Consider the following 25,742-nt stretch of genomic DNA (forward strand, 5'->3'; position numbering starts at 1 on the left):
AGCCGATATTTTTTTTTTTTTTGGGGGGGGGGTTAAAACAGTTCGCCATATTTTATTTTTCTCTTCTATTTTTTTAAATTTTACATTTTACAAAAAACTATGGTCCCAATGAAAAAATAAACTTAATTTTCGTAATTTTCGTTGAATTCTGAATCGACACCCTTTATTTTTAATTATATCTAGAATTTAATAATAGCCTATAACCCCTCTCACTTTTGTCAAAATTCCCCCAAAACGACACCTCGTGGAATTCAACGAAAATCATACATTTTATACAGAATTGAACGCTGATTTTCAAAAATGGATTAGTTTTTCGTCAGCGTAGCCATTTAAAAAATAAACGGATTCCCATATCCCGTCTCATACTTAGGGAACACTTACAGAAAGTCCATTTGTGGATCGCCTAGTTGGGCCATAGATATCGGTATAATTACCATGTACGACTAGATTAAACCAGCAAAGAGAAAAAAACAAATGTTAATACTCAGCTGTGATGGTGTGTGATCGGTATATATAGTGAATTTCAAATCCACGTTCCAAGGCCTGAAACACCATAAAAGCACTAAACGCGGCAGATCTACAATCAAAGAGCCAGAGGATATTTTATTCTCTGTAATAGAATTGCCTAAGGTCATTCTTCTAGTCGAGATCACTGCAAAAGGTCAAGGTAGAATGTGAAACATACAGTAAATATGCCGTTGCGTATATAAGGACGGCAGGTAGCTCAACAATTCACAGTCATGGAAGTATCTTCCTTTGCAGCAGTAGTTTGTCCTAAGGCCACAGCAGGAAGCCCCATACTTTAAGGCATGTAGAGACTGACTCAGATTTCTTTACTTCATTTGCCAGTTTTACTAGAAAATAAGTAAAGATATTGTTGAGTAAAAGCTAAAAGCATCTGTGTACGCAAATGCACACTTATAATTTTGTCATTTTATACCACTGATATAGTTTCTGTTATGTGATGTGTTTCCATAATTGTTATTATGCTCGGTCCAGCAGTGCAAATTATTCACAACATTAGTGTACTTTCAGGTTGGCATCTAAGTAATAAACATGATGAAAGTTATTGCTTTGCAATTTGATGTATCAAAAGGCTTTAGTTACTTTTTATGTTTCCGATATACGAGTTGCCAACAATGTTATTATCCGTCAGGTATGTGACAGGCTATTGGCTATTATGATTTGCCAACAATGTTATTATGTCAGGTATGTTACAGGTTGTTGGTTGAAAGGGAAGAACTTTTCATTGAAAATGTTGAACATTTTGTTGATCATGGCTAGGGATGTCAAACTCAAAATAGAAAGAACCCGAGGGTTTCTTCTCGCTTAATGTTCTGTCCATGTAATGTTTTGCAATTTTTAGTATCAGAAAACTTACTTTAAAAGATTAGGTAAGGCATTACATTGGGCTGAATTTTGTTCTTTAACCATCATATGTTTGTTTTTTATATGTTTGTTTTTTCCTGAAATTTCTAACACAAACCAAACTCACTGTTTACTGGTAAACACGAACGGTCAGGGGCCTAATACCCCAAATCGAACTCCACTTGCCGCAGCTTCATTCCACCCATTCCGATTTCCCCGACTTTTGCCACTGAGAGCAGAACATGAGATGGTTCGCCTATAGTAAAAAAATCCGCAACGAACGCCACGAGTAATGTGTCCCATATCTGCTTTTAATTTTTTTTTCTGGTATTAACATACTGAATCACAGAATAATTTTTAAGCATTACCTTTCAATTTTATTTTTTCTTCATAATGCTGGCAATTAAATCTTTGCCACATCATTTTCACTGCCAAATTTTTGTTACCAGGATGCGTCGATCAATCATCATCTTGTCGATACTGACAAATAGCTATTCCATTTTGACAACGCAGTAACAATCCAAGAACAGCTCACGTACCTACAGCTACCCTACGAAAAACCGTATTTTCATTGCGCCAAAACATGGTGCTATTAAAATTATCAAATGAAATGTTATTATCATATCTTGGATATTTGGAGAAACCAGACTGCAATTTTTTATTGCTGTCGATTGGTCCACAATGGCAACTGGAAATTATTCAAACGTTGCCATCAATTACGTACCCCTAGCTGGCATGCTTACCTGACAGTTAATCAATTTTCTCATTTCGCATGGAGCCATTGCTAGACGATTTTCATCTTACTGGACATAGGTAGATCCGAAACGGTTCCAAAAATTTCCAGACTTCGAACTGATGTTCCATACTAAGCTTTTCCAGTATACTTTTTGAGCGTATGTAGTTGGATTCGCAGCAGCCGAAATAGCATCAGGATGAAAAGTGACCAGGATTACAGGTAAAATCACACTTACCCTAGAAAGCCAGATTGCTAGAACTTTATAGATTTTTCTACAGGATTAGATCCTTCTCATACGGATGAATTTTTCCCACTTGATGATGTCGATGAAAGGCAGGACGTAAGTGACGGATGCGACGGTGTCACAAGTACGAAAAGTTTTCCTGCCCTCTAATATATTAAGTGATCACAACCTTTAATAATTTATAGAGTGCTGCTCTCATTGCCGAACTGTTGATTACTTCACCGAATCCATTACAAGCGAGGTGGGATTTCGTGCCGTCCTTTATGACTTCTGGAATATGTACTTATCCGGCGACTGCAACGAAAACGAATCCGTTTTAATGGGAGAATACGTTCCTGAAACGTAACGGTTCACTATTAAATCTTTAAATCGTTTGATAGTTTTTATACAACAAACTGTGTGAGAGACTATATTTTTGGAATTGTCTTACGGGTTACGGGCGTATTATACCTTACTACCAACGACGCACCACCTTATGCAAAGGGATAGACCGGTGAATCAACATCTTTTCGGGCTGCTTCGTGGCAGAATTTTGACGTCCTTTAACTGATAAAATTGCCAATATTTCTAGAATAAATAAGGAACACTGAACTCTACATATAAAAGAATTATCTAAGTTACGGTCCATCACCTGTCAATCGTTTAGGATTAACTGCGTATAAACGAACGATATTTAGAGAGTGATACCTACAATGATAACCAAACCATTTGCACAGTGAAGGCTATAAAATATGTCCACTAGTGGAGCTGGTGTCGAGTTAGTGTTGTCATTCTTGTGTCACGTGAAAAGAAATACAAAGTGAACATGATGGGGTTTCCATTGGTGATTACATCCTTAGCTTTTCTGTTGGCTCCTATTTGGGGTTATGTTATAAGTATTACAGAAATTATTTCAATGGTAATTGTTTAATTTGATCACCTATGTATAATAGCACCTTTTGGCTCCAGTTCTGCAAGAGCGGCACCTAACGTCAGTACAGTGGTTTTTGAGCTATTCACACGGTAGGACATAATTAATTCTGACGTTATGAAAACCTACCATGGCAACGTTAACTGTGGTTCATGAAATTTAGATTCAATCCAACACAGGCTCAAATCCTTGAATTAGATAACTTGCAAGCACTGGAACAGTCTTTCTATGATCCATCACTGCCAACTAAGTTCTTTGCTCATGGATTACACGATGGCCCAGGCGCTGCCTATTCTAGCAGAGACGGTAAACACATACATATAGTCTATTTAAATTTTATTGACTTAAAGAAAACTTTTTTTTGACAGCTTACCTACAACGTGAAGATTGCAATTTTATTGCCATTGATTGGTCCGTATTGGCATCGGGTATCGAATACCCCATAATTGTTGAACGTGACGTACCAAGAGCAGCCCTACATACAGGGTCTCTATAACAAATCTTTAAGACGCTATAGCAAATAAACAATTAAAAACATGTTTGTTCCATACCGTTGTGCAATAGCCAGTTCATTGATTTCCTCGTCGGGAACACAGGAACTCCTTTTGAGTCTTTTCACTTGATGGGTCATAGCCTTGGGGCTCATGTCGTTGGAGGAGCTGGAGCCGCAGTGACTCTAGGAAGAATTCCTCGTATAACTGGTAAACGTATAGCTTTTGTCGTCTGTAACAGGTTAAAATGAATATTCCAATACTGACCAAAAAAACATTGCAGGTTTGGATCCAGCAGGACCGTTATTCTCCCTCAATGAAACGGATACGCGATTGGACACGACGGACGGTGAATTTGTCGATATCATTCATACAAACGGTGGTACACTGTTACACGATCAGCAAGGCTTCTTACCCCCCATTGGGCATATTGACTTCTACCCAAATGGTGGCCAGTTTCAACCTGGCTGCACGGCCAGCACTATTAAGGCAACAGGTATTAGACAAAGAAGCCCTCTGTGATTACCGTTACAATAGCAGATGTTTTTTCTTCTTTTGTTTCACATCGACGCAGGGCAAGAAAAAGGTGCCTGTGATCACGCAAGGGTGGTAACTTACTTTGTTGAATCCATTAACAGTGATGTCGGTTTTCGTGCTGTAGAATGCGAAAGCCAATTAGACTTTGAAGCAGGATTATGCGCCGATAACGTAGCCGTTCTTATGGGTGATCCTACTCCGTCTTCGTAATTTCTCTACTTTTATGGCATTTTGATAACAATCCATATGAAGCAAAATTTAATTCAATTTGTGTTATGCTTTTTCAATCTGCAGAGCTCGAGGCATCTATTACCTGGCAACAAATGGCAAAGCGCCGTTTGCGTTGGGATAACCTTTCCCACAATGAAGAATGTAAATTGGCCTATAGCAATGGCGATGACACCTCCAATTGGCAAACTGTGCAAAATACAATCAGACAACAGAATTTATCAGTTTAAATTTTTATACAACTTCTTCATTACCAGAAATCAGTTGTTAATGTAGCGGTCACGATATCTTGTTGCCATTCCAAATTCCTGTAACTAGGCTACATGTTTATTGATGTTGTGAAAATTATTAGAATTCTTTACCTATTTTAGCGATATTATGTTCTTTTTTCTCGCCGTCGATGTAGCATATCCTTTCTTCGGTTACAGAGTTAGCTGTATAAAAATATTTAATGAATTATCAATGTACGTACAGTTTTTATCAAATAAGGCAAATTCAAGCACGGACTCACTAATTATCACGTCCGTCAAAAACTTTATCAAGCGATCACTATCTGTGAAAATACGCCTCTTGCAATAATCGAAACTTGGTTGCACTGTCTATATTTACAGCCGCATGTTATTCTTGAATCAGTGCTGTGCCAGTCAACCAAGTTATTTGCAGCTCCGGAAATACGCGGCAAAAATGGCTTCCCTTCGACTGCTGATCGCATTTTTGGTGTTTGTAGTATCTCCCACTTGGTGCTACGTCCTAAGTAACAAAAAGAAGTTTATACAATTTGTACTTTCGTTACAAGGGAATTACTTACGCAAATTTTAACACTTCCGTTACAGCATTTGAAGATTCCATCGAAGGACGGGCACCCAATGTCAGCACGGTGGTTTTTGAGCTTTTCACCACGTAAGAAATAAATTGCTAAAAAGAAAAAAAAAACAAAAAACAATGAAAATGATGGTTACTTTATATCTTATTATTGTACGTGAATCAGATTTAATCCTACGAAGCCCCAAATTCTTGAACTTGGCGACTTGGAAATGCTTCAGTTGTCTTTTTTTGACCCATTGCTACCAACCAAGATCTTTGCTCATGGCTGGAATTCTGGCCCACCTTCAGCCTATTCAAGCAGAGACGGTAAAGAATTAAACACAATTTCTAAAAAGACACATTATTTAACAAAAATTCCTTAATAGCCTACATATACCGCGAGGAATGTAATTTCATCGCAGTAGATTGGTCCGTTTTGGCGTCGGGTATCGAGTACCCTCTCATTGTGGAACGTGATGTTCCACGGGCTGCGGTTCATGTAGGGTTAGTAAAAAAAAAAAACACTAATTTGACCACGAATAATTTTTTCTTACCAATTTTTTCTGCATCAGACAATTCATTGATTTCCTCGTCGAGAATACTGGCACACCTTTGAGCAACTTTCACTTGATGGGTCACAGCTTAGGAGCTCATGTCGTAGGCGGTGCTGGGGCGGCAGTCACTCTAGGAAGAATCCCCCGCATTACTGGTAACAATATTACATGAAGACCAAACGTATTTTTAAGATATTAATCTGGAAGAAATACGTTACAGGTTTGGATCCGGCCGGACCTTTTTTCTCCCTCAATGACACCGATACGCGGTTGGACTTAACCGACGGTGATTTTGTTGATATCATTCACACGAATGGTGGAACTTTACTTGGCGACGAACTGGGTTTCTTACCACCCATGGGACACATTGACTTCTACCCTAACGGTGGTCAGTTCCAGCCAGGCTGCACAGCGAATAGCATTGAATGGACGGGTAACTACCATAAAAGAAAATAAAAGTATAATCAATCGAAATCGTTTTCTAACAGCAGTTTTATTTTTATTATACCTGTAACAAGGCCAGGGAAGAGGCGGTTGTGATCACGGACGGTCTGTTACTTATTTTGCCGAGTCCATCAACAGTCAAGTTGGTTTCCGCGCCGTCGAGTGCGCCACGCAGGAGGATTTCAATGCCGGACTTTGTGCGGATAACAACGCCGTCCTAATGGGGGACCCTACACCATCCACGTATAAAAAGAAATTTTGTTTATTTATTAGTCAAGTTTTGAAAGTTATCATTCGTATTAATTTTTTTTTAACTTAAGGGCTCGAGGCATCTATTATCTCGCAACAAGTGACAGAACTCCATTCGCTTTAGGATAACAGCTGTGTTCTATCCACAAAAAAAAAAAATGAATGTAATCTTCTATAAGAATGACGTACTTACGACTCGGGTGTTGACGATATGTTCTAGTCAACAAATACACTAGTTTGAACTCCGTTAGACTACCTATTTCAAAGTTAGTTATCAAAACAAGTTGACGTAAATAGACTTAAAAGAAAACAACATTGATAATGCGTAGCAAACATTCAATTCGGTTATTGTGTCTGAAAGCGATAGCAATCTGAACTCAAAACACCTTCAATTGTTGAAAATACATGAAAAACTGCTACACTTCTTTTTCACGTTCGCCAAGATGACTCTCGTCTTGCAATGGTTTATTGCATGTGGCCTTTTATTTTGGACAAGTTCCGTTTGCTCGTACTTTCTAGGTAATTCTATAATTTCACTTCACAATTTTGAAACAGGATTCCCGCTATAAAAGCTCGCTTTAAAATCAATTTTCAGATGTAAACAACTCTGTTGAAGAGACGGAGACGTATCTTGCCAATGCGAGTTCTGTCTTCTTCAACTTGTACACAAGGTAGTAAAATAAACAATTTGCATGTTTCCTTTCCGACCAATTGGTGACAAGAAAAACAAATGGCTATAAAAACACGACAGGCAAAATCCATTTGAGCCTCAAATTCTGAAAGTTGGCGATTTGGAATCGCTCCAACAATCAAACTACATGGCGTCTCTTCCGACTAAAATGGTGGCCCACGGATATAACGGCGATCCGGGGACGTTTAATGCTACCAAAGATGGTATAACCTCCTTTACAACTGTCTATAAATATTGAGCTCTATAAAAGGGCCTCTACTGTAAATGATTTAGAGTTTCTGCAGCGCGAAAATTGCAATTTTATAACAATCGATTGGGTTGAATTGGCTTCGGGCATCGACTACCCTTTGATTGTAATACGTAATGTTCCACTGGCTGCATCGGAAACAGGGTACACATTAATATTAAAAGATATATTACCCCTGTTTGCCATTTCGGGAGAAGAAAAAGAATAGCCCATCAGCCATCTTTGTCGAATTGCAGGGCTTTTGTCGATTTTCTTCACGAAAATACCGGTGCACCGTTGGGTTCTTTTCACTTGATCGGATTCAGCTTGGGGGCACATGTCGTTGGCGGTGCCGGGGCTGCTGTAGTTTCGGGCAATTTACCTCGCATTACTGGTAAGTAATTTAATCTATATAATTGAAATTCAAGACAGGTCACATTTAGAACGTTTCTTTCATATCCTAATGTATTTTGATTACTTTTCTCCCGACACAAGGGTTGGATCCGGCTGCTCCAGGGTTTTCCATTAACGACACAGAAACACGATTGGACACTACTGACGCTGATTTTGTTGATGTAATACATACGAACAGTGGACCGATATATCTAGGAGACGTATCAATGGAAGAAGCCATTGGGCACGTTGATTTTTATCCAAATGGAGGACAGAAACAGCCTGGCTGTCTACTGGCCGAAACACGAGGTGCCAAAGTGCAGACGAATTTTCTTACACATTGTCAAATTCAACAATTTTGTAATTGTTTAAAGATGGCGAAACCAGAGGCTGTGATCACAGCAGATCAGTTCTGTTCTTTGATGAATCCATTAATAGTGAGATCGGATTTTGGGGCGTCCAGTGCAATTCATTCGAAGAATTCCAAGCAGGATTGTGTGACGGCAACTCGGCTGCTCTTATGGGGGAACCGACTCCAGTCACGTAATGAAATTTTTCTTTTCCCAATTCTTTCGACAGAGTGGTTTTTTCTTGTAGCATGTGAGAAAAAAACTAGTTTTTATCGTTGATCAGGCGACGCCTCGTCTATATATACCGCAATAACGTGCGATTTCTCTCTTACCCTACAGAACTCGAGGCATCTACTACTTGGTAACGAACGACGTGGAACCATTTGCCATGGGGCTACTGTAAGATTCCCATTCGTCGCATCCTATTGCGAAATAAAAACCTCTCGGCAAGATTTGACCGTACTGTACTAACTCTTACAGACACAACCTGTTGCGAGAGTTTTTCCAAGGAGAAAAGAAAAGATTAAAATGAAAAATTAACAGTAAATGAAATAAACAGTTACAGAAATGTGCTGGAAGAAAAAAGTTACTTGTTTTTGTGTGTTGAGTGGTTGCCAGGATTTGCATCTGTCTGGATTTGAGCTGACAGTTTGACCCAATCTTAATTTTTTGCGCATGATATAAAGTCGTGTTGGATTTTCATAAAACAATTCTCGTTTTCCGAGTCACGTTCTCGATTTTTTTTTTTTTTGCAACTGGCCCCAATTGGCATTTTTATTTTGGACACTTTTAAGGCTGAAAAAACACGAGTGGAAAAGTAAATCGTGACAAGACCATACGTACAACAAAAAAACTATCGCGCTCAAGTGGATTGCATAGTCGTTAAGACACGTCTGCTATCGTCAGTAGGTAGAAACTATGAGCAAATAAAAAAAAAAATGATAGAAAAAAAAACCAACGGGTCTGTAAATAAATAATAATAAAAAATAAAGGGAGTCAATGTGCAGAGCGTTGGCATGGCAAAACGGGAGCCCTGAATGGATTCGAAAGAAAAAGAACACACTTCACTTACGGCAAAACGAAGGATAAGAAGAAAAAAAAATAGGGAACGAAAAACGCTGGCGTTCGCAAACGGTCCTCTGCCACGCCATCGAGCGCTTTCTGCTCGGATGACGCAGCATATAAAAGGTAAAAATAGGAAGAGGGAAAGAAAAAAAAAAAGTTGCTAACGTGGTCAATGACTAGAATAACAAATGCGTGGATGTGTGAAAGTGTGAACGGAACAAAAGAAGAGAAAAGAAAAGGAGTTAAAAACCCGTTGGTTGTCTCTCTTCTGGGTAAGGCTAGTCCAGTGAGTAGGGTCGAAAAGACCGCGTCCTTAGAAAATACAACCCGGAAGCACTATCGTCCAAATAACATAAAAAAAGGAGCTCATTAATAAAAAAATGTAAATAACAATGGCAATGAATAAACTTACCTGGTTGTGAGGTATTCACCCATATAAACGCATTTCGTAGTGGAATTGGTGCCACAATTGCCGCAAGTTCCCTTCATAAATTCTTTGTACGACGAACAAGGTACTGCAGCGAAAGCGTATGGCTGGACAATCGATTCCACAAAATATTGTCTCGATCGCACATGACTGCATTTATCTATCAAATTTGCACAAGATTTCTCCATTAGGTTTTGTAACAACTACACTAATTAATGAATGTCTTTCTTACTGGTTTGAAAAGAGAAACCAATACATCCAGGCATCCGGGAGCCACCGTTGGGATAGAAATCAGCGTGACCCAAAGGCGTCTCAATGCCGACCGCATTGCTTAGGCCGACACGAGCATTTGTGTGGATGACGTCGACAAATTTGGCGTCCGATTTGGCCAACCGACGTCGAGCATTAGGCCCATCGAAGCCCGGATATGCCGGATCAAACGCTGAATCATAAACAAAATATTAAAAAAAAATAAAAGAAGACGGGGGAAAATCCGTAAATGCGGCGGCAACGGACAAAAGACATCACGACACATCGTGATCTTTTAACCGTGATAAATGCTTAAGAATCAAGAGCTATACAACTAGAAAAAAAAAAACGTGACACAAATACGAAAGGCGGATATACTAGAACATTGGAATTGGAGTAAAAGGATTTGCGGTTGGACCGCAAGAACAGGGAAAAGAATTTCCTGAGAAGAACACACGCAAATACCGGTGATTCGCGGCAGTGTACCGACTTTGACGCTTGCTCCGGCCCATCCAGCCGCGTGAGCTCCAAGACTGAATCCTAACAAATGAATGTAGCTGATGGGTGTTCCTTCGTTAACAAGGAAATCCACTAAGGCGGCAGCTGCTTTACCCACGTCACGGGTGTTAGTAGCGGCCGAGTTGTAAAACGGAGCACGGGCCAGTTCACTCCAATCCACGCCAATGACGTTGTAGTCACCAACAGACAGGTAAGCTGTTGACAAGGGAGTCCATTAACATAAAAAAAGAACAGGAAAACAAAAACAAAAATGTAACGTTCTGTATACGAAATGTGGCGGTTTACGGAAGGACAAGATATTTTTGTTTGACACAAGATGAAACGTTTTTGAAATACCGTTGCGCGTCTGGATGACAAATTCCGACACGACATCATTGGTAAATCCGTGGAAGAGAATTTTCGTATACCTGTTGGGCGAATAGGTTGACAAACGCAAGAGACGCGACTCGCCAACGAAGAGCTCGCGGGCCACGTGTGCATTTTGTCTGTTGACGATAAGACGGAAAATTAAATATTCATCAATCGGTCAACCATGAAAAGGTCAAGCTTGCTGCCTGCAACTTCTTTTGCTACCCAATACCCTTGACCTTCTCATTTGATCTGATAATGAGGAAGAGATCAACCATTGAGAGGGGGGAAATGCATGAAATCATTTTCTATTTCCCGTTCTTTTTATATATTTAAAAAAAATCTCAATCTGAAATTTACCTGGTCCAAAGGAAAAAGCGAATGTTGCGTCGAGTAAGCGAGGGTCGGAGATCCATTGACGGGTCGTCCATCACAGCCGGATAGTAGACCCATCCGTCAGAGTCGGGTACGAAAAAGATGTTGGTAGCTGGATTCACTTGCCCCCGCATCGCCAAAACTATTAACAAATAAAACACGCAATTATTAAAATCATTTTGTTTTTGAAAGTGAAAACTGATAGAAGGGAAAGTAAGGCGAGTGTTTGATCATTCTGCATTGTAAATGTCTGGGTCAGGAGATCGTATCTACAATGTTGGATAATAATAATGGGAACTCTCTCGCCATATGTGGAATGGCAACGAAAGTCTACAATATTTTGAAGTTCTCTCTGCTTTGGACATTAATGGGAAAAAAAAGGCTCGGCAGATTTTCTTGGCTGGGTCACGGACATTAGGGCGGACCCTAGAAAATCACAACGATTTTCCTCGAATTCTATGCCACTTTCGAATCACGCTTGTTTCGTTATTTCTCTTGGATTCACGTTTCCTTCGCGACGTGAGCAATCCAGTTCGTCATTAGCATCACATCAACGACGTGAATTTGAATTTAATGGCAAATGTAGCAGCGCCCTTTTTTAATGATAAGAAAGCGGCATCGAAGTGTCGTACGGTATTTTATCTTGAGGACAAAGACTTCTGAAACCAGCAATTTAAATGACCCCCTGCCGCTTCCCCTAGATCTCAAACAAGGAGGGTTCAAAGAAGACGTTTAAAGAAGGTTTCAAGGCTGAAAAGCATCAAATTAAATGTTTGCCAAAAAAAAATGGAATAAAAGAAAACTTACAAGTTACTTGTAATCCGGACCATATGGCCCAAATGAATCCGAGAAGAACCATTCACAAGGACAGCGAAGAAGCGCCAATACACAGGTGCACACACACACACACACACACCCCTGAAAGCCGTCGAATAATCCGATACATATATGCAAAAGAATGAGAAGGCGTCCTTATCTTTCGGGTAAATGAAAGAGTGGAGGGCATCAACCAGATGAACCGGTGAGCTTCCCTCTCTTCCTATTAATTTTCTTCAGCTGTTCTTATCCACGGCCATCGAGGACCACTGTCCAGACGAGACTGAACACGGACAAGGCCCCGCTTTTTTCTCCGTACCATTAACTATAAAGTAGCCGTGGCCTCAGGTGGGCATGCCTCCACACTAGCGGCTCTTCTCTCCCTTTCTTTCCCTCGTCCTTCCAACCAGAACTCACTCGGCACCTACCTTACGTGCCGGTTTTTAACGGCACGTAATCAAGAGGGAGAAAAAAAAATTATCGAACTCATAAAAAAAGATTACCACCCGTTATCAGTAAAACGTGACGGCCTACACGTCCTACAGTTACATCGTAATTCAGATTAACAGAAATTTAAGCTGTCAAAAATAGATAATAATGAAATTCGATGTTCCTCCAACAGCCTGGCTTCCCCTCCTTCTCGAAATCATAAGTCATCTTGTCACGGTCTTACGCACAGCGTTCCAAAATGGCATGCAACCGTGCACCTTAGTAGTAAGCAAAAGAAAAAAATAAACTTACTTTGCGAACGGGTTTGGCGTCATATGCGATTGTAAGAAATGCGTTCAAAAACCATCTGTCTGGGGGTCGGATAAGAAAGAAAAAAGAGTAAGAGAGGAAGGCCAGAACAAACGAGCAAAATGGGAAATAACTGTGTCTTTTTTTTTGTCAATAACGGTCCAATCGAAAAAGAACCGCCTTTTTTCTGGGTCTTAAATTCGAGCAAGTTGTGAGTCTCGAAATCGAGACCCTTTGACAAGTGTCTGGGAGGATGCCACAATCTGAAAGATAAGAACCATAGAGGTCAAGGTTGAATTATTTGACCCAATGTGATATATTTTGAAATGAATATAACAATCGTTTGTTCTATGCGAAACATACTTGATTTCTATTACAGAAGCTAGGTTCGGAAGGCCAAGAAAGAATCATAACACGTGTTTTCTTGTTTTGCGTTCTATAGTAGATTTAAAGTAGTGTAGAAACATTAAAATTTTTTTGCAGGGAACAAAATTACCTTCAAAAATTGTCCTACACATAGTAATACAGAATTTGCATTTTCTTTCCTGCTCACAAAAAAGAACTGTACAGGAACGTTGTTTACGTCGCGGAAAAATACCTTACTACGCCCGCAATCATTTCAAATTGTTTCCGATTGGATATCATATTTTAAATTTCTCTGGCGGATGCGATCGCGATGTAACGGATCTAGGATAGGAGTTAGGATGGCAGCAGTAGAGTCGATTCTTTCCCGGAATCGGTCTGCATCGCGGGCAAACCGTTCCCAATCGCCTCTACGGGCAGCGCGATGAGCGTGAGTCCAGGTCAGCATCGGACGCACACGAGTAAGTTGATGGTCGGCAGGGAAATGAACCTATTGATTAAAGCGGAAACAAAAACGAACGGAATAATAAGGCAAAACTGACCGATTAATCAGTTTACCTGCTTAGACGGCGTCTTTTTTCGAATTCCGTCAATTTGGTCGACATCTGCAGACATTTGCTGGTTCCATCTGCTGTTGGCATCGTGAATGCGCTCCTCCGCCAATTTGCGTTCTCTGGCTTCTTCTTCCTCGTCGACAAAATACCCGTGACCACAAGAAATCAACACACCATCACTCTCATCGCTATCGTAGTCGTCTAAGGCAGCGGCTGGAGTCGGGGGCGTCCGACTAACGGGTGACGATATGGGAGACAGTGAGTCACCATTCCATTTAAAGTCACTAATAACTTCGCCGTTTTCGCTTTGGAAATCTTCAACGTCGTCCCAGTCCGAAGTAGAGTCGTCTGCGTCATCGCTGTCACTAACACAAACAACGATGTTGCTCAGCCACGGGTTAGAGAAGAGCACATCTCGATTTTCTTCTGGATTAACACTTGCCCAGCTAGTATCCGAGCTTTCGCTCGCTGTCCGACAAGGGCTAAGTTTGTTTTCTGGAGGCGTAGGTTTTATAGGTGGCGAAATGGGTAAAATTGTTTGTTGCGTCACTGCGGGGGAGGATATCACTACGCTGGGAGCGAGAATTTCACTGTTGATTGCTGTTACCACTCTGGGACAACTTTTAGGAGCTGGCATAGGCCTTTTCCGCCAATTTCCTTCATCATATGTTTTCCTCTGAGTAGGAATGGGTGTTAAAGACGTCACTGTAGCAAATATATGTCCAAGCAGATCTGAATAGTTAACTGACCCATTTTTGTCACAAATTTTACTGCCCACATAACCGCCCACTAGAAAGCGTGGTGGCTGAAAAAACTTGGTGCCTGGAAATTGTTCTATCTCCTTTTTTATCTGGATTGGATAGTTGTCCAACATAACACAGTTGCTGGCAGACGGCATACTGGTCATCTTATTGAAGGGTATCAAGTCACTCGATGCAGGTGTTCTGTAACAATCTTCAGACCCTCTAATGTAACCCATCATCTGAAAACAAATTTAAGGAAAACATAAGTTCAGACAAAATAAGGAATTTGGTAATTAGAAACCACTTACTGATTTAACAGACATTGCTGCTTTGCTTCAAGATGTTTTGCTTCTCAGAATGCCACGGTTCTTCTGTAACAGATAAACAAGCGAATAGGGTTCTATGTTGTGAGTAATGACCAAAATGGCCACAATGACAGTTGGTAAATGCAGCCAATTTAGGGTTCTTGTTCGGTAGAATTAAACGTGAATTTTTCAGTGATATACCCATTCCTTTACTTTTGAAAAGGCGAATGAGAAACGTTTGAACTCGCAACACTTTCTCGATTAATCCGTTGTTAAGATGACGGCCGAGTAATCAAAACTTTACTGGACTAAAAAGAATCAAAGTGAAAAAACAAAGTAAATTCTACGCAACGTGCTCGTTCTGTGCTATGTGAATCCTTGAAAGCCAGCTATAGAATGTCGGCCATAATGGAAGCAAAAGCTTGATAGAGGTTGCTGTTTAGCACCCATGACGTCAACCAACATTGCATAAGCCAACTGCTGATTGGTTGACTGCCAATACAGTTCAAACGAGATATTTCCTTTCAAATTCATACGTAAGTCGTACACAATATTATGCAACAATTTTAACAGTCATGTTAGTCGAACTGATGTAACCATTCTTCGTCACTGCGTCGTTGGAAATCTACTTTAATTAAGAATTCCTCTGCCAATTGGACGCTTCCAGCAACATCCTTGTTATCACAATGACTGTTGCTTTTGATAAGCGCGATAGACAAAAATGAGTGTTGTGACAGGTGGCGAGACCTGTAATATATTGTTTTACTTTCAGCCACCGTGTAAACAAATGATGGCCTTGCACTTCATCAAAAAGCTGTCACTTAAAGCAGAATAGATTGCTTTACCACACATTTAGGAATTAAATCCTTTTTATTTAGGTGGTTGGGGCATCCAAAAGTTGGAATTATTAAATTATACAATGGTACGTTTACGTGCGTTTGTTGACTAGGGAGTATTCCGTTGAAGTTTACTTTGTTCTAAAAATAAAAAAGAATAGGCGTGGTTTTTAGTCACGTAGAAACCTAAATTCAAGTGTCCCATACCGTTGAGCTGAGGGAGCTCGCCCCCCTTTGCTTGTAAGACGAGCACTGGTTGCCGATCGCGATTTCATTTTCGCTGATTTTGGTCGCACGGGATCAGATAAACCAATGATGTCATCATAGGAGAGATACACGTAGCTAAGATCCAGTTCGGGCCTCTGTGAACAGGAAATTCGTTACGTGAAGCCAGATCCAATTAAATAGCTGGTGAATAACAATATGAATGGCGTACGTATGTAGAACGAGCAGAGCGGCGTGGAGAATTGTACTGATTAATGTTATTGCCAGCGTAAGCCACGCCTCTCAGCTGCCATTCACCGTACTCCTCACTCCAGTTCACATGTTGCTCGATGATTTGCTTTTGAGAGATAAAACATTATTTAAATTTTCCGGTAATAATAAATAACATACCTGATAAGGAGCCGGAATGTATTGATCGACGATCAAAGTAGACAGCTTCAATTCTTTAGAAAGCTGACGCACACCTTCGAGTAGCTGTTCCATTTGCGTTTGATGTTCTTGTCGCATGTCTTCGATTTCGCTCTTGGACGAATGCAGCAACGTCCAAACTTTGCGAAGCTTGCGCGTCTTACCTTGTACTTCTTCCTGCAACGAGCTATAACGTTCTTCCATGTCAATGCGCTCGGCTTCTTTCTCTTGCAGCTGCTGACGTAATAAATCTTCTTTGGCCTTTCGTATTTCCAATTCTTTTCTCGCCTCTTCCAGCAGACTAGCTTGTTGTTCCACTCGATCCAGTAGATTTTCACCTCCTACGATGACTTTGCTCTCCAATGAAGCTAATTTTTGTCTGAGACGCATTTCCTCTTCCCTGTTGATACAAAAAGTAAATAAACTTGAAATAAAAAGCTATTACATTCATAACTTACGCTGCAGTTTGGAGTTCTTTTTCCTGTTCCGCCAATGTTTGCGCTACTTGCTTACGCTCTTCTTCTGCCAGTTGGCTGCTTTCCATCACCAATCGTCGCTCTTCATCAATTTTTGCCTAAAAATAGTTGATAGTAGTTGGTTTATGTACTGTGTGAGATACGATATCGATTGCAAAAACACCTTAACGGCTGCTCTTTCACTCTCTGTTCGGGGTTTCCGCTTCTTGTCTTTGCGCAGTTCGTAGTTTTCGTCGCCACTTTCATCAGAACTAGCACTGCCCACTTTAAAGATGCAAAGAAAATAAAAACGAATCGATTATCGGCATTTTTCTTTTAGAAATATTTTTGATAAACCTTCTTCCAACTGACGGCGAAGCTCCTCGATCTCCCTCTGAAATTGTTTGAGCAACGCATCTTTTGGATCTTCGTTGATACGGGCTTTGTTTCGAATATTTTTGGCCCGGCTTGCATAACGAAGTGTGTTCAAAGTTTCATCATAGTTGAAAGACGCCGGTCCGACATTGGCACACTAAAAACGTTTTCACAATGATTAAGCATTTCGTTAACTAATTACACGAAAGAGCAAGGGAAAACAACGGGGCTACCATAAGCGTTTTGGCGTTGCCACCGAGAGAATCTTGTAACAGCCTAGTCAATTTCGAATTACGGTATGGAACGTGTGAAGCCTTGCCGTCAGCCAAAGACGAAATTACGTTTCCGAGTGTGGAAAGGGACCAATTGATCTTGGAAGCCTCTCGCAGACGGAGGCCTGATGCACCACTCTTTGTTTGTCTTTCACTTCCAGCCAAATCCACCTGTTTTCAGTTGCAAAATGAGAAATTGAATCGTGCCATAAAACAATTTCATAGAGAAGATATATTGGATCGTACTAGATTGAGTCGCCCAACATGAAGAGTACTGTTTCCATCGATTGCTTTTTCACTGCATTCGACTGCAACAGTGAAAATGGCGTGAGAACGTGAAGAATGGATGTTCATCTGCGTAGCACCTACTGAGCCTATTTATTGAATAAGAATTAATCTTATTTCTGGATCGGAACAATTTGGGAAACGATTTTACGATTCTTATTGCCCATCGTCATAATTCGTTCCATGTCTTCTGCGTTGTTCACAACATACGTCGACAGGTCTTTGACATACACGCCAACGTCGGGTCGCTCTTTGATTTCCAGGTGAACACTTTGATTCTTACTAAGCAAATCTCTGACTTCTTCGTTGTAGATTTCCAAATAAGAGACACGAACCAAGAACCTAAAAAAGAAAACCGATGGTAGGCAATGTCATTTGAGCTTGTCTGCAGCAATACTTTTTTCTCTCTGATTCTTTAGCAATATGACCAAATATGTGTGCAAAAGAATTTGGAATGATTCCTCTCAATTCAGGGGCCTGAGGATTGCCTTCCATTGTGAAAGTCTTTCCTGTTCCTGTTTGTCCATACGCAAAGATGGTACCGTTGTAGCCCTCCAAGACATTCTGGACTATAGGCCGGGCTGCTTGGTTGTAGACTTCCATCTGTAAGAAATACCAGGGCTGATGCAACAATATGGGAGACATTCTTGACTTGTGAGTCATCATACCTGAGACGATTCTTGATCAAACACAGAGTCGAACACAAAGCTTCTATCCACATTGCTGTACGATTGGTTAGCGCTATTGCCACTATTTGGCTGTTGCCGGAGAATGATACTATTATTGACTGAATCAACTTTGACAACATTTTTGTAACCGGCAGTTTTCTCCGATTCGCTAAGTGGTCTGACTCTTACGACAACTTTGACGTTTTCAGATCTAGGGCTGGTGTCGGTCATGTTGAATATAAAAACAAGCTACTAGATCTCGCAGGGGGACGAAGCTTGAGATCACTATCCACCCTTATAACCACTTCCAATCAGTCCCGAACCCCATGTTTCTCTTTCCACGTTCTGGCAGAATTAAAATTAATCGATACTGTTTTGACATGCGTCCGTTATTGTCATGGAGACGAAAGTTCGCCGTAGCAATCACGGTCCGTGTCGCCATCTTACGACAACCATTTGTAGTACTCCCGAGAAGAACGTTCCAAGACCGATAATGTAACTCAGCAACATCGGAGATCCTTCTATATTCAAAGAAAGAATGAAAATCATTAACAGTCAACCTTGAAGTCTATAAAGCAACGCATCCACCATTACAATCTGATAAAATTAAATTCCCTTCAACGACTGCAATCGAACGTAGAATAAACATTTGAGTATCGCGGGAATCCCGTTGAATGAACATGGGAGGCAAACGGGATATCGCTTATTGCTTTGCCAAAGGGGTTGGATGCAGAGCATGTTGGAGGTTATGTCAACACAATAAATGCAGCCAAACTGTAATAAGCTTCTCTCGATAGGAGACCGAGCGCATCTCGAACGGAAGGAAGTTATAGCAGCCCTTGATTGGTTAGAGTCCCGTTGTCCGTTCCCTCCCCTCTATAGTGATGAATAGGAAAACGACGTGCAATCGCGTATATCTAAAAGGAACACACACACACACACACGACATCGTTTGGCATCGACTCTGTGTGTGTATGTGTCCCTTACTACTTCATTATTGACTCGTATGTAATAAAGCTCTGTCCGTCTGTACTTTATCATCTCCCCACATTGCGCGCACATATTGGATCCTCTTTCTTTTTTTATATTCTTGTTGCCCTAGTTGCGCCTTCTGAATCCTGTTCACCAGGTGACTAGCGTTACCCAGGCACCGTTTATGAGCTGGAAAACGTTTTGATCGAAGAAGAAAGAAAAGATCCAAACTTTTCTTTTTCCCCCCAACCCAAAGTCCCGATCGAGAGAGAGAAAAATGTGCATTGAAAAATGGTAAGAGGAGACACATCACATAGAGGAGGGGGGACAGAATAGCTGCCAAAAGCAGGCACAGGGATTCACGGTCGACCAACAGTCGAAGCTGTACATCAAAGGAGGATGTATACATCAGAGCAATATAGATCGGTTAGACACGCGTGAATGCAGCCACTCTAGTAACTCTTACCGCTCAGCCATCTACACATATTGCCTCTTTAGCCCTTCCATCTTTGCACTTTTCGGCAGACGTACAACATTTCACGTGAAATGCGTACACGTCTAAAGTGAGAGAGAATACCAAAAAAAAAAAAAAAAAAAAAAAAAAAAAAAAAAAAAGAAAGAAGAGAAAATAATTTGAATAATTTCTCCAGTCAATTTCGAATTTGGCCACACCCACATTTTTTAAAGGCCGATATTATTTTCCATTCTTCTCTTTGTTGCGAAAAAAGCTGCGCAATGTGCCATCATCGGGAAAAGATCTGTTATGTTCTACTCGATGCGCGTGTTAGCGTGTATAATCGTCGGCGGGAGGCTCTTTCTCCTGTCTACCACCCTCCCCGAGCTCCAAATCTTTTTCATCTTGACATTTTTTTTTCCACCCCTTTTTCTTTGCTGCTCGTCTGAACGAGTCATCAAGTTGTCCCGATGTAGAGGAGACAAGGAGTTAGAGATAAATAAAGAGAATCTTGTCTGAGAAACAGCCATGGAAAGAAAGGGGGCGGATAGAGAAAATAAAAATAAAAAAAAATAAGAAAACGTAAGAAGAGAAGGCCAATTCTTCTTCGTAGTCTATCCACCAGTTATATATATTGAAGAAAACGACGAAGAAAAAATAAAGCCGATCGATTGTGTTCTTCCTTTGCCTTCCCCCTTAGTACTTGTTTGTGTACGTAGACGACGGTGGGGAGGGACGTTGGAGAGCTGTCAGCAAATATTCGAGGGAAAGCACGAAAAAAAAAACGAGTTTGAGATGGGCGCGACGCGATTTTCGAACTGCTGGCGAGAGCAAACAATAGAAGACGAGGATTGGCAAAGAACGAAATAAAGCTGAGATTTCATCGCTGTTGATCACCCGAACGAAGCGCCGCTCTTGTCAATATTGAAACTAAAGACAACGGTTTCTTTCGAATTCGAATTTCTCTGTGGAACGGGTGTGCGAGTTATACGCAACCATCTACAATCCGTTCTTCCTATGGGTATGTACTAGAGTTCATCACAGTAATACTAGATAGTCCTCTCTTCCCATCCGTGTAAGGCCGTATCCCTTGCAGGGCTTTCGGACGATGTGCCGTCTCCAAAGCGACACAATTCGAACTGTAGAAAAGCTCAGCTAAGAGATCCTTTTCCCTTTTTCCTTTTTTTTTTTTTCATCTTTTGGCAACGATTTTTATTCACACGCAGCGAAAAACAAGGGAGATTCGACAAGAAAGGAAGAATGAAATCTTGTCTAACTCAACTGTGTCTTGCTCAATCGTTGTCTCTATGCCGCGGAATAACGTGACCCACGTGCAGAAACTATAAAGACAAAAAGAGAGAGAGAGAGAGAGAGAGAGAGAGAGAGAGACAGTTGCTTCTTCACCAATAAATCGAAGCGGATCTTAGTTTCGTGGACATATGCAACGGGGCCCGTAAGAAAAAAGGAGGGACTACAAGAATCGTGCCCGTCTTCCTCTGTAGAGGCTTCACCGCAAAAGCAAAACAAGAGCCTAGTATAAATATGCGTATTTTATATAGAGAGAGCTTTATGCTGTATATACATCTACACACAGACACACTCAAAGAGGAAAAGAAGAGACGAAAGGTTCCACAGACTGGATATATATTGCCTCATTGAGTTTCAATCGCCTTCGTCTTTATTATTGTTATTCTTTCTTATTCTCTTCTTTAAAAAAAAAAAAAAAAAAAAAATTCCTCCATTTCAAACCCAGGATAGAAAAGTATAATAAACACATACTAGCACGTAGAAACTTGCCGATGGAAAAGAAAAGAAAAAAAAAAAAAAGGGAAGGAGAATACACCTAAACAGCAACGATACTTTCAGGATATACGTAATAGCTAAAACGGTAAAAAGAACGGCAGGGCTCTATGGAAAAACGTTACGGGCCATTGAAGCTTCAACCGTGCGCACGCATAGATTGCGCGTAAAGTATGGATACGTACAGACGCACTGCTCTATATCTAGACGGTATTACTGAATAAATCCCGATATCCAACAAGAAGAATCAAAAGCAGCTTTCGAAGAGGAAATCTCTACATTTTTTTTATTTTTTAAAGGTGGTAAGAAATCCCTGATCGCCTACACACATTTTTCCACCCCCCCCCCCCTTCAATTCGACTCATTGTGCATTTTGGCGTTGATATCGCCACATTGATTCGAGGGCGATGCTACTGAGAAAGAAAAAGGGCGGGGGGGGGGGGGGAGGCAGGATCCATTAAAAAAGGATTTCAATCCAAGTCGCGTTCACCGCGCCCCTCTTACATATCGTCTCGACTTTTTCGGTCTGAACGCAGAGATTAGACGACAAAAAGCCGATGGTAAGAAGAAAGAATTAAAAAAAATAAGAGCGTCATCCCCCCCTTTTTTTTTTTCTTACTCCAACCCTAATCCTACAGACACTCCTCATCGAATCGCCCCATTCAAAAAATCCATCCACGTCTTTTAGATCCTTATGAATATAATCCATCCACCGATTCCCCCCCCCCCTTTTTTTTATTGACGGACCCGCACAATAAAAGACGCGAACTTTTTTTTTTCTTCTCGATGTATCACGTCAACTTTGGACAATTGCCTAAAAATTCATTTTCATATCCTTTTTTCTTTTCTTTTAATTCCTTAAAAAAAAAATATGAAAAAAATCCGCGTCTTCAATCCTCATGAAGGTAAAAACGAGAGATGGAAAAAAGAAAATAGATCTATTAATTAAATTCAAGAATACGGCAGAGGGTACGATAGAAAGAGTATTTGAAAAAGCTTTTTGATTGCGAAGCGCAATCCATCAGCCGGCCACTACAGCGCATCCAATCGGACACGCGGCTGATTTCATCGGTGTCCGTCTTTCCGCCTCAGCGTTTTCTTTTTTTAACTTTGAAAAAAAAAAAAAGCCAACATTCCACCCCACAAACTTGGGGGCAATATAAAACAGCATGACGATCAAATTCAAAAAAATAAATAAAATCAGATCGGCCCTTGATGGCCGCGAGAGGATGTGTATGTGTGTGTGAAAGATGGATCGTCTAACCAAGTGGAAAGGCTGATAGAAGATGGAGGGAACGAGAGAGAAGTAAAGAAAATAATCCTCACAATATCTCGGAGAAGAAGAAGAAGACGAAGAAAAAAAAAAGGGGGGGGGGACGAGCATCAAGAGCTGCGAGGACTCGTCTAAAAAGGGCGATTTCCCATCACGCAGACTCTGACGTCATCTGATTTCCCTCCCCCATTCCCTGCTCGTTTCTAATCACAATAACAGAGCGTCCGAACTTATAATAATAAAATTTCGTTCCCTACTTTTAGCTCGATTTGGCAATCGATGATGAATCATCATCGCACATTTAATTGATCATTCGATCAAGAGCAAAAAAAAAAAATTAATCGATGGTCAAGACGAGAGTAAATAAAGGTCTGATCCCCTATAGATGTCCGGAGTAAACACAACCGGGCAGAGAGTACATACACACACAAACGCACACGAGAGCAGCAGCACTTGACTGGCTTTTTGATTCCGATTCCAATTTTTTTTTTTTCGACGTTTGCCAACACTCCACTAGCGAGGGGCCGAAATTGTGTGTACCAAAAACCCTTTTTTTTTTTACTCATTTCCGATCAATTAATTCAACAGAATCGCCTTTAAAGCCGCCACCATCTTTTATTTATTTATTTTTTTTTTCATTTAAAAACCTGATTGACGTTGGTACGCTATATACGTATAGCACTGCATTAATAACGTGCAACTACAAAGTAAAGAGTTCGTTCAGTTATGGACTGTTCATTTTCGCCGCCTTTTGTCTATCGACAGAATGTCGTTCCCCCCTTTCGCACTTAAGTTGGGGTCTACGTCAACTCTTTGCGACTCTTAATTGCTTTTCTCTGGCTGCTAGAGTTGTCTGCTAGGGAGAGAGAGTGGCTTTCGCGTATCAAAGTCACTCTCTCTCTCTCTCTCTCTCAACGATAAATACGATGTTGTTCACTCGCCCTTTCTTTTTATATTCAAACCGGGCAATTCATCATGGCCTTTCTCTTTTCAAAAGGGGAAAAAAAAAAAAAAAAAAAAATCTTGGCGGATATGGGACCGATGCCAAGTTGTTCCAGTTCCATCCAAATGCATCGCAACACACAGCTTTTTACTCTGCCCCCTTTTGCTTGTTTGCTCCTCCCACTGGAAGAAAGAAAAAGACAAGCAGAAAATGAAAAAATAAAAAATAAAGACATGGAGGAATATCTGTATGGCTGTTGGACTGGAGGACGGCACAAAAAAAAAAAAAAAAAAAAAAAAAAAAAAGAAGAGAGTGATGAATACGCAACAGAATCTGAGCAGTCAGCACACAAGCCCTAGTATTGATTGCACCGCCTATATCTCTATATAGCTGTAGTCTGCATATATCCATCCAGCCAGAGCACACCCAGAAAAGAAGAAGGAAATATTCTTCAGATGAGTCTGCTCTATATCCTTTTTGTTTTGTTTTTTCTTGCTGATGTGTTTTACGAAGCGATGATGATGAAACAGCATCTTTCCATACGCGATGACGGAGGAACATGTCGACACGAGTTTATCATTGTCTTTTTTTGCTGCTTTAACAACACGATGATGTGCGGGCGGCAATGAGGGCAGGGGGTTGTAAATCAATGACCTTTGGTGAAGGAAGAACAAAATTGACGTTGGACAAATGTGCATAGCTTTGCCTCTTTTAGTCTACTGTTACGATGATAAGACGAACGAAGCGATCGTTCAATGTTTGATATTTCTTTTTCATGTTTTAAATGAACAAAAAGGTAAATCAAATAAGAAGGTATGTTTAATAGATTGGGGATATAGACATGTTGCTCACGTCTGGCCTATACAACTAATTGAATTTCACGCGGTGGGAAATGTAATAATACACACATATCGGCGAACTGTGTGTATATCTAAATCTATACCACAAAAAAATAAAGAGCAGCCTTTCTTTCTTTCTTTTTTTTTTGTGCCAGAGCGTCTCTGACTTGCATGCATTTCCAGAGGCGACACGTGTTTTCCTTTTTGGCCACACCCATGTTACATCACAATCCCCCTCTTCCCTTCTTTCTTGTTCACTTTTGCATAGCGCATCGCCACTGCAGCTCACCAACTCCATAAAAGGCCATTCTACATTTAATGCCTTTATCGTATCCCTAACGTCATTAGCGACAATCACGATTTTCAGCTATGAAAAGGATATATATATAAAAAAAAAAAAAAAAAAAAACACATTGAAGATGACTGGAAAAAAGATCATCTTTCATTCGTGAAAAGTCCGTAGACAATGTTTTGATTTTCTCGACGACGCATTGCAAAAGGGTCTTTAAACGGATACAATTCGAAATTCAATGAAGCGTCGATGCATCCATAAAATATGATCCAACTAAGCGGTTCGTAAATGACTCTGAAGGCTATAGAAGCGTTTAGCTTAATGAAAACAGCCTACGGGACATGCATTTGTAATAAAAAATAATAATAATAAAACAAAAAAAAAAAGAGAGAGAGCCACGAATGCACGAGACGACGTCATCCATTTCATTAGTGAACACATCGGCTCGCCATTTTTTTTTTTTTTTTAGACTTAAAGTATTAATGATGGCCGACTCCGTTTTTTTTTTTTTTAATATGCAATCAGCTGATTGGTGGTGTCCTCGGTACGCGACGTCTTTTGTGCGTCAAAGAATGGCACGTGGTTAACAGGGACGGACTATGACGAATCAAAAATCAATGGAAGCGAAGATAAAAAAAGAAAAAGAAAAAATACGAAGCGATTTGTATTCGTGCTTCTTTTTCTTTCGAAAATTCTTAATTGAATCGGCGTGTAATGTCGGCGCTAAATTGATCGGGATTGTTCCACGCGTGACCATCGCGTCTCCATATTATTATAGGGTAAATTGATATTTATTTCTATTGGATAAAAAGCCAATAGACGAAACAAAAAAGGGAGTCCCGACGTTCTAACGCAAGACAACAATACGCAATCAACGGATGACGCAAGTTTGCTTTAATTGAAGGCGATCACTTTGTT

General features: G+C 40.5%; 5 protein-coding genes, 2 long non-coding RNA genes and 1 pseudogene across 10 annotated transcripts; 4 read left to right on the forward strand and 4 right to left on the reverse strand.

Moving 5' to 3' along the window:
• Positions 1-583: 583 nt before the first annotated feature.
• Positions 584-1,522, reverse strand: LOC132087894 (uncharacterized). 4 transcript variants are annotated; one of them, XR_009420843.1, is made up of 4 exons: positions 1,382-1,522; positions 1,108-1,321; positions 941-1,043; positions 584-854 (listed from the first exon to the last, which is right to left on the reverse strand). It is a non-coding gene; the product is annotated as an uncharacterized LOC132087894 (long non-coding RNA). The 4 variants fall into 4 exon arrangements; XR_009420842.1 differs by having other exon boundaries at positions 584-610; positions 686-854; positions 1,108-1,516; XR_009420844.1 differs by having other exon boundaries at positions 1,108-1,337; positions 1,407-1,510.
• Positions 1,523-1,978: 456 nt separating this feature from the next.
• On the forward strand, positions 1,979-2,849 carry LOC130687561 (lipase member H-like; annotated as a pseudogene).
• Positions 2,850-3,066: 217 nt separating this feature from the next.
• Positions 3,067-4,837, forward strand: LOC130687338 (inactive pancreatic lipase-related protein 1-like). The gene is made up of 8 exons (XM_057510487.2): positions 3,067-3,223; positions 3,281-3,350; positions 3,422-3,564; positions 3,627-3,744; positions 3,823-3,959; positions 4,033-4,245; positions 4,324-4,492; positions 4,581-4,837. The coding sequence occupies exons 1-8, from the start codon at positions 3,154-3,156 to the stop codon at positions 4,636-4,638; spliced, it is 978 nt and encodes a 325-aa protein (XP_057366470.1). The 5' UTR covers positions 3,067-3,153; the 3' UTR covers positions 4,639-4,837.
• LOC132087892 (uncharacterized) lies at positions 4,600-5,163 on the reverse strand. The gene is made up of 4 exons (XR_009420832.1): positions 5,026-5,163; positions 4,877-4,948; positions 4,769-4,822; positions 4,600-4,703 (listed from the first exon to the last, which is right to left on the reverse strand). It is a non-coding gene; the product is annotated as an uncharacterized LOC132087892 (long non-coding RNA).
• Positions 5,112-6,815, forward strand: LOC130687336 (inactive pancreatic lipase-related protein 1-like). The gene is made up of 8 exons (XM_057510483.2): positions 5,112-5,268; positions 5,348-5,414; positions 5,503-5,645; positions 5,705-5,822; positions 5,891-6,027; positions 6,093-6,305; positions 6,391-6,559; positions 6,637-6,815. Exons 1-8 carry the CDS (start codon positions 5,130-5,132, stop codon positions 6,692-6,694), a joined length of 1,044 nt encoding a protein of 347 aa, XP_057366466.1. The 5' UTR covers positions 5,112-5,129; the 3' UTR covers positions 6,695-6,815.
• Positions 6,816-6,957: 142 nt separating this feature from the next.
• Positions 6,958-8,733, forward strand: LOC130687342 (pancreatic triacylglycerol lipase-like). Its single transcript, XM_057510491.2, has 8 exons — positions 6,958-7,084; positions 7,161-7,236; positions 7,317-7,459; positions 7,530-7,647; positions 7,740-7,876; positions 7,978-8,184; positions 8,250-8,418; positions 8,565-8,733. The coding sequence occupies exons 1-8, from the start codon at positions 7,009-7,011 to the stop codon at positions 8,626-8,628; spliced, it is 990 nt and encodes a 329-aa protein (XP_057366474.1). The 5' UTR covers positions 6,958-7,008; the 3' UTR covers positions 8,629-8,733.
• A 248-nt stretch (positions 8,734-8,981) lies between these two features.
• Positions 8,982-12,731, reverse strand: LOC130687334 (pancreatic lipase-related protein 3-like). The gene is made up of 7 exons (XM_057510482.2): positions 12,016-12,731; positions 11,194-11,350; positions 10,822-10,970; positions 10,432-10,680; positions 9,950-10,159; positions 9,703-9,877; positions 8,982-9,626 (listed from the first exon to the last, which is right to left on the reverse strand). The coding sequence occupies exons 1-7, from the start codon at positions 12,065-12,067 to the stop codon at positions 9,569-9,571; spliced, it is 1,050 nt and encodes a 349-aa protein (XP_057366465.1). The 5' UTR covers positions 12,068-12,731; the 3' UTR covers positions 8,982-9,568.
• Positions 12,732-12,898: 167 nt separating this feature from the next.
• On the reverse strand, positions 12,899-18,676 carry LOC130687329 (kinesin-like protein KIF3A). Its single transcript, XM_057510471.2, has 14 exons — positions 18,252-18,676; positions 17,981-18,186; positions 17,735-17,925; positions 17,545-17,672; positions 17,260-17,469; positions 17,009-17,183; positions 16,836-16,936; positions 16,655-16,770; positions 16,179-16,596; positions 16,000-16,125; positions 15,771-15,925; positions 14,731-15,704; positions 13,684-14,661; positions 12,899-13,615 (listed from the first exon to the last, which is right to left on the reverse strand). Exons 1-12 carry the CDS (start codon positions 18,480-18,482, stop codon positions 15,695-15,697), a joined length of 2,067 nt encoding a protein of 688 aa, XP_057366454.1. The 5' UTR covers positions 18,483-18,676; the 3' UTR covers positions 12,899-13,615; positions 13,684-14,661; positions 14,731-15,694.
• Positions 18,677-25,742: the final 7,066 nt, after the last annotated feature.

The sequence above is a fragment of the Daphnia carinata genome, chromosome 4, assembly GCF_022539665.2.
Source record: "Daphnia carinata strain CSIRO-1 chromosome 4, CSIRO_AGI_Dcar_HiC_V3, whole genome shotgun sequence".
Taxonomy (NCBI): Eukaryota; Metazoa; Arthropoda; class Branchiopoda; order Diplostraca; family Daphniidae; genus Daphnia; species Daphnia carinata.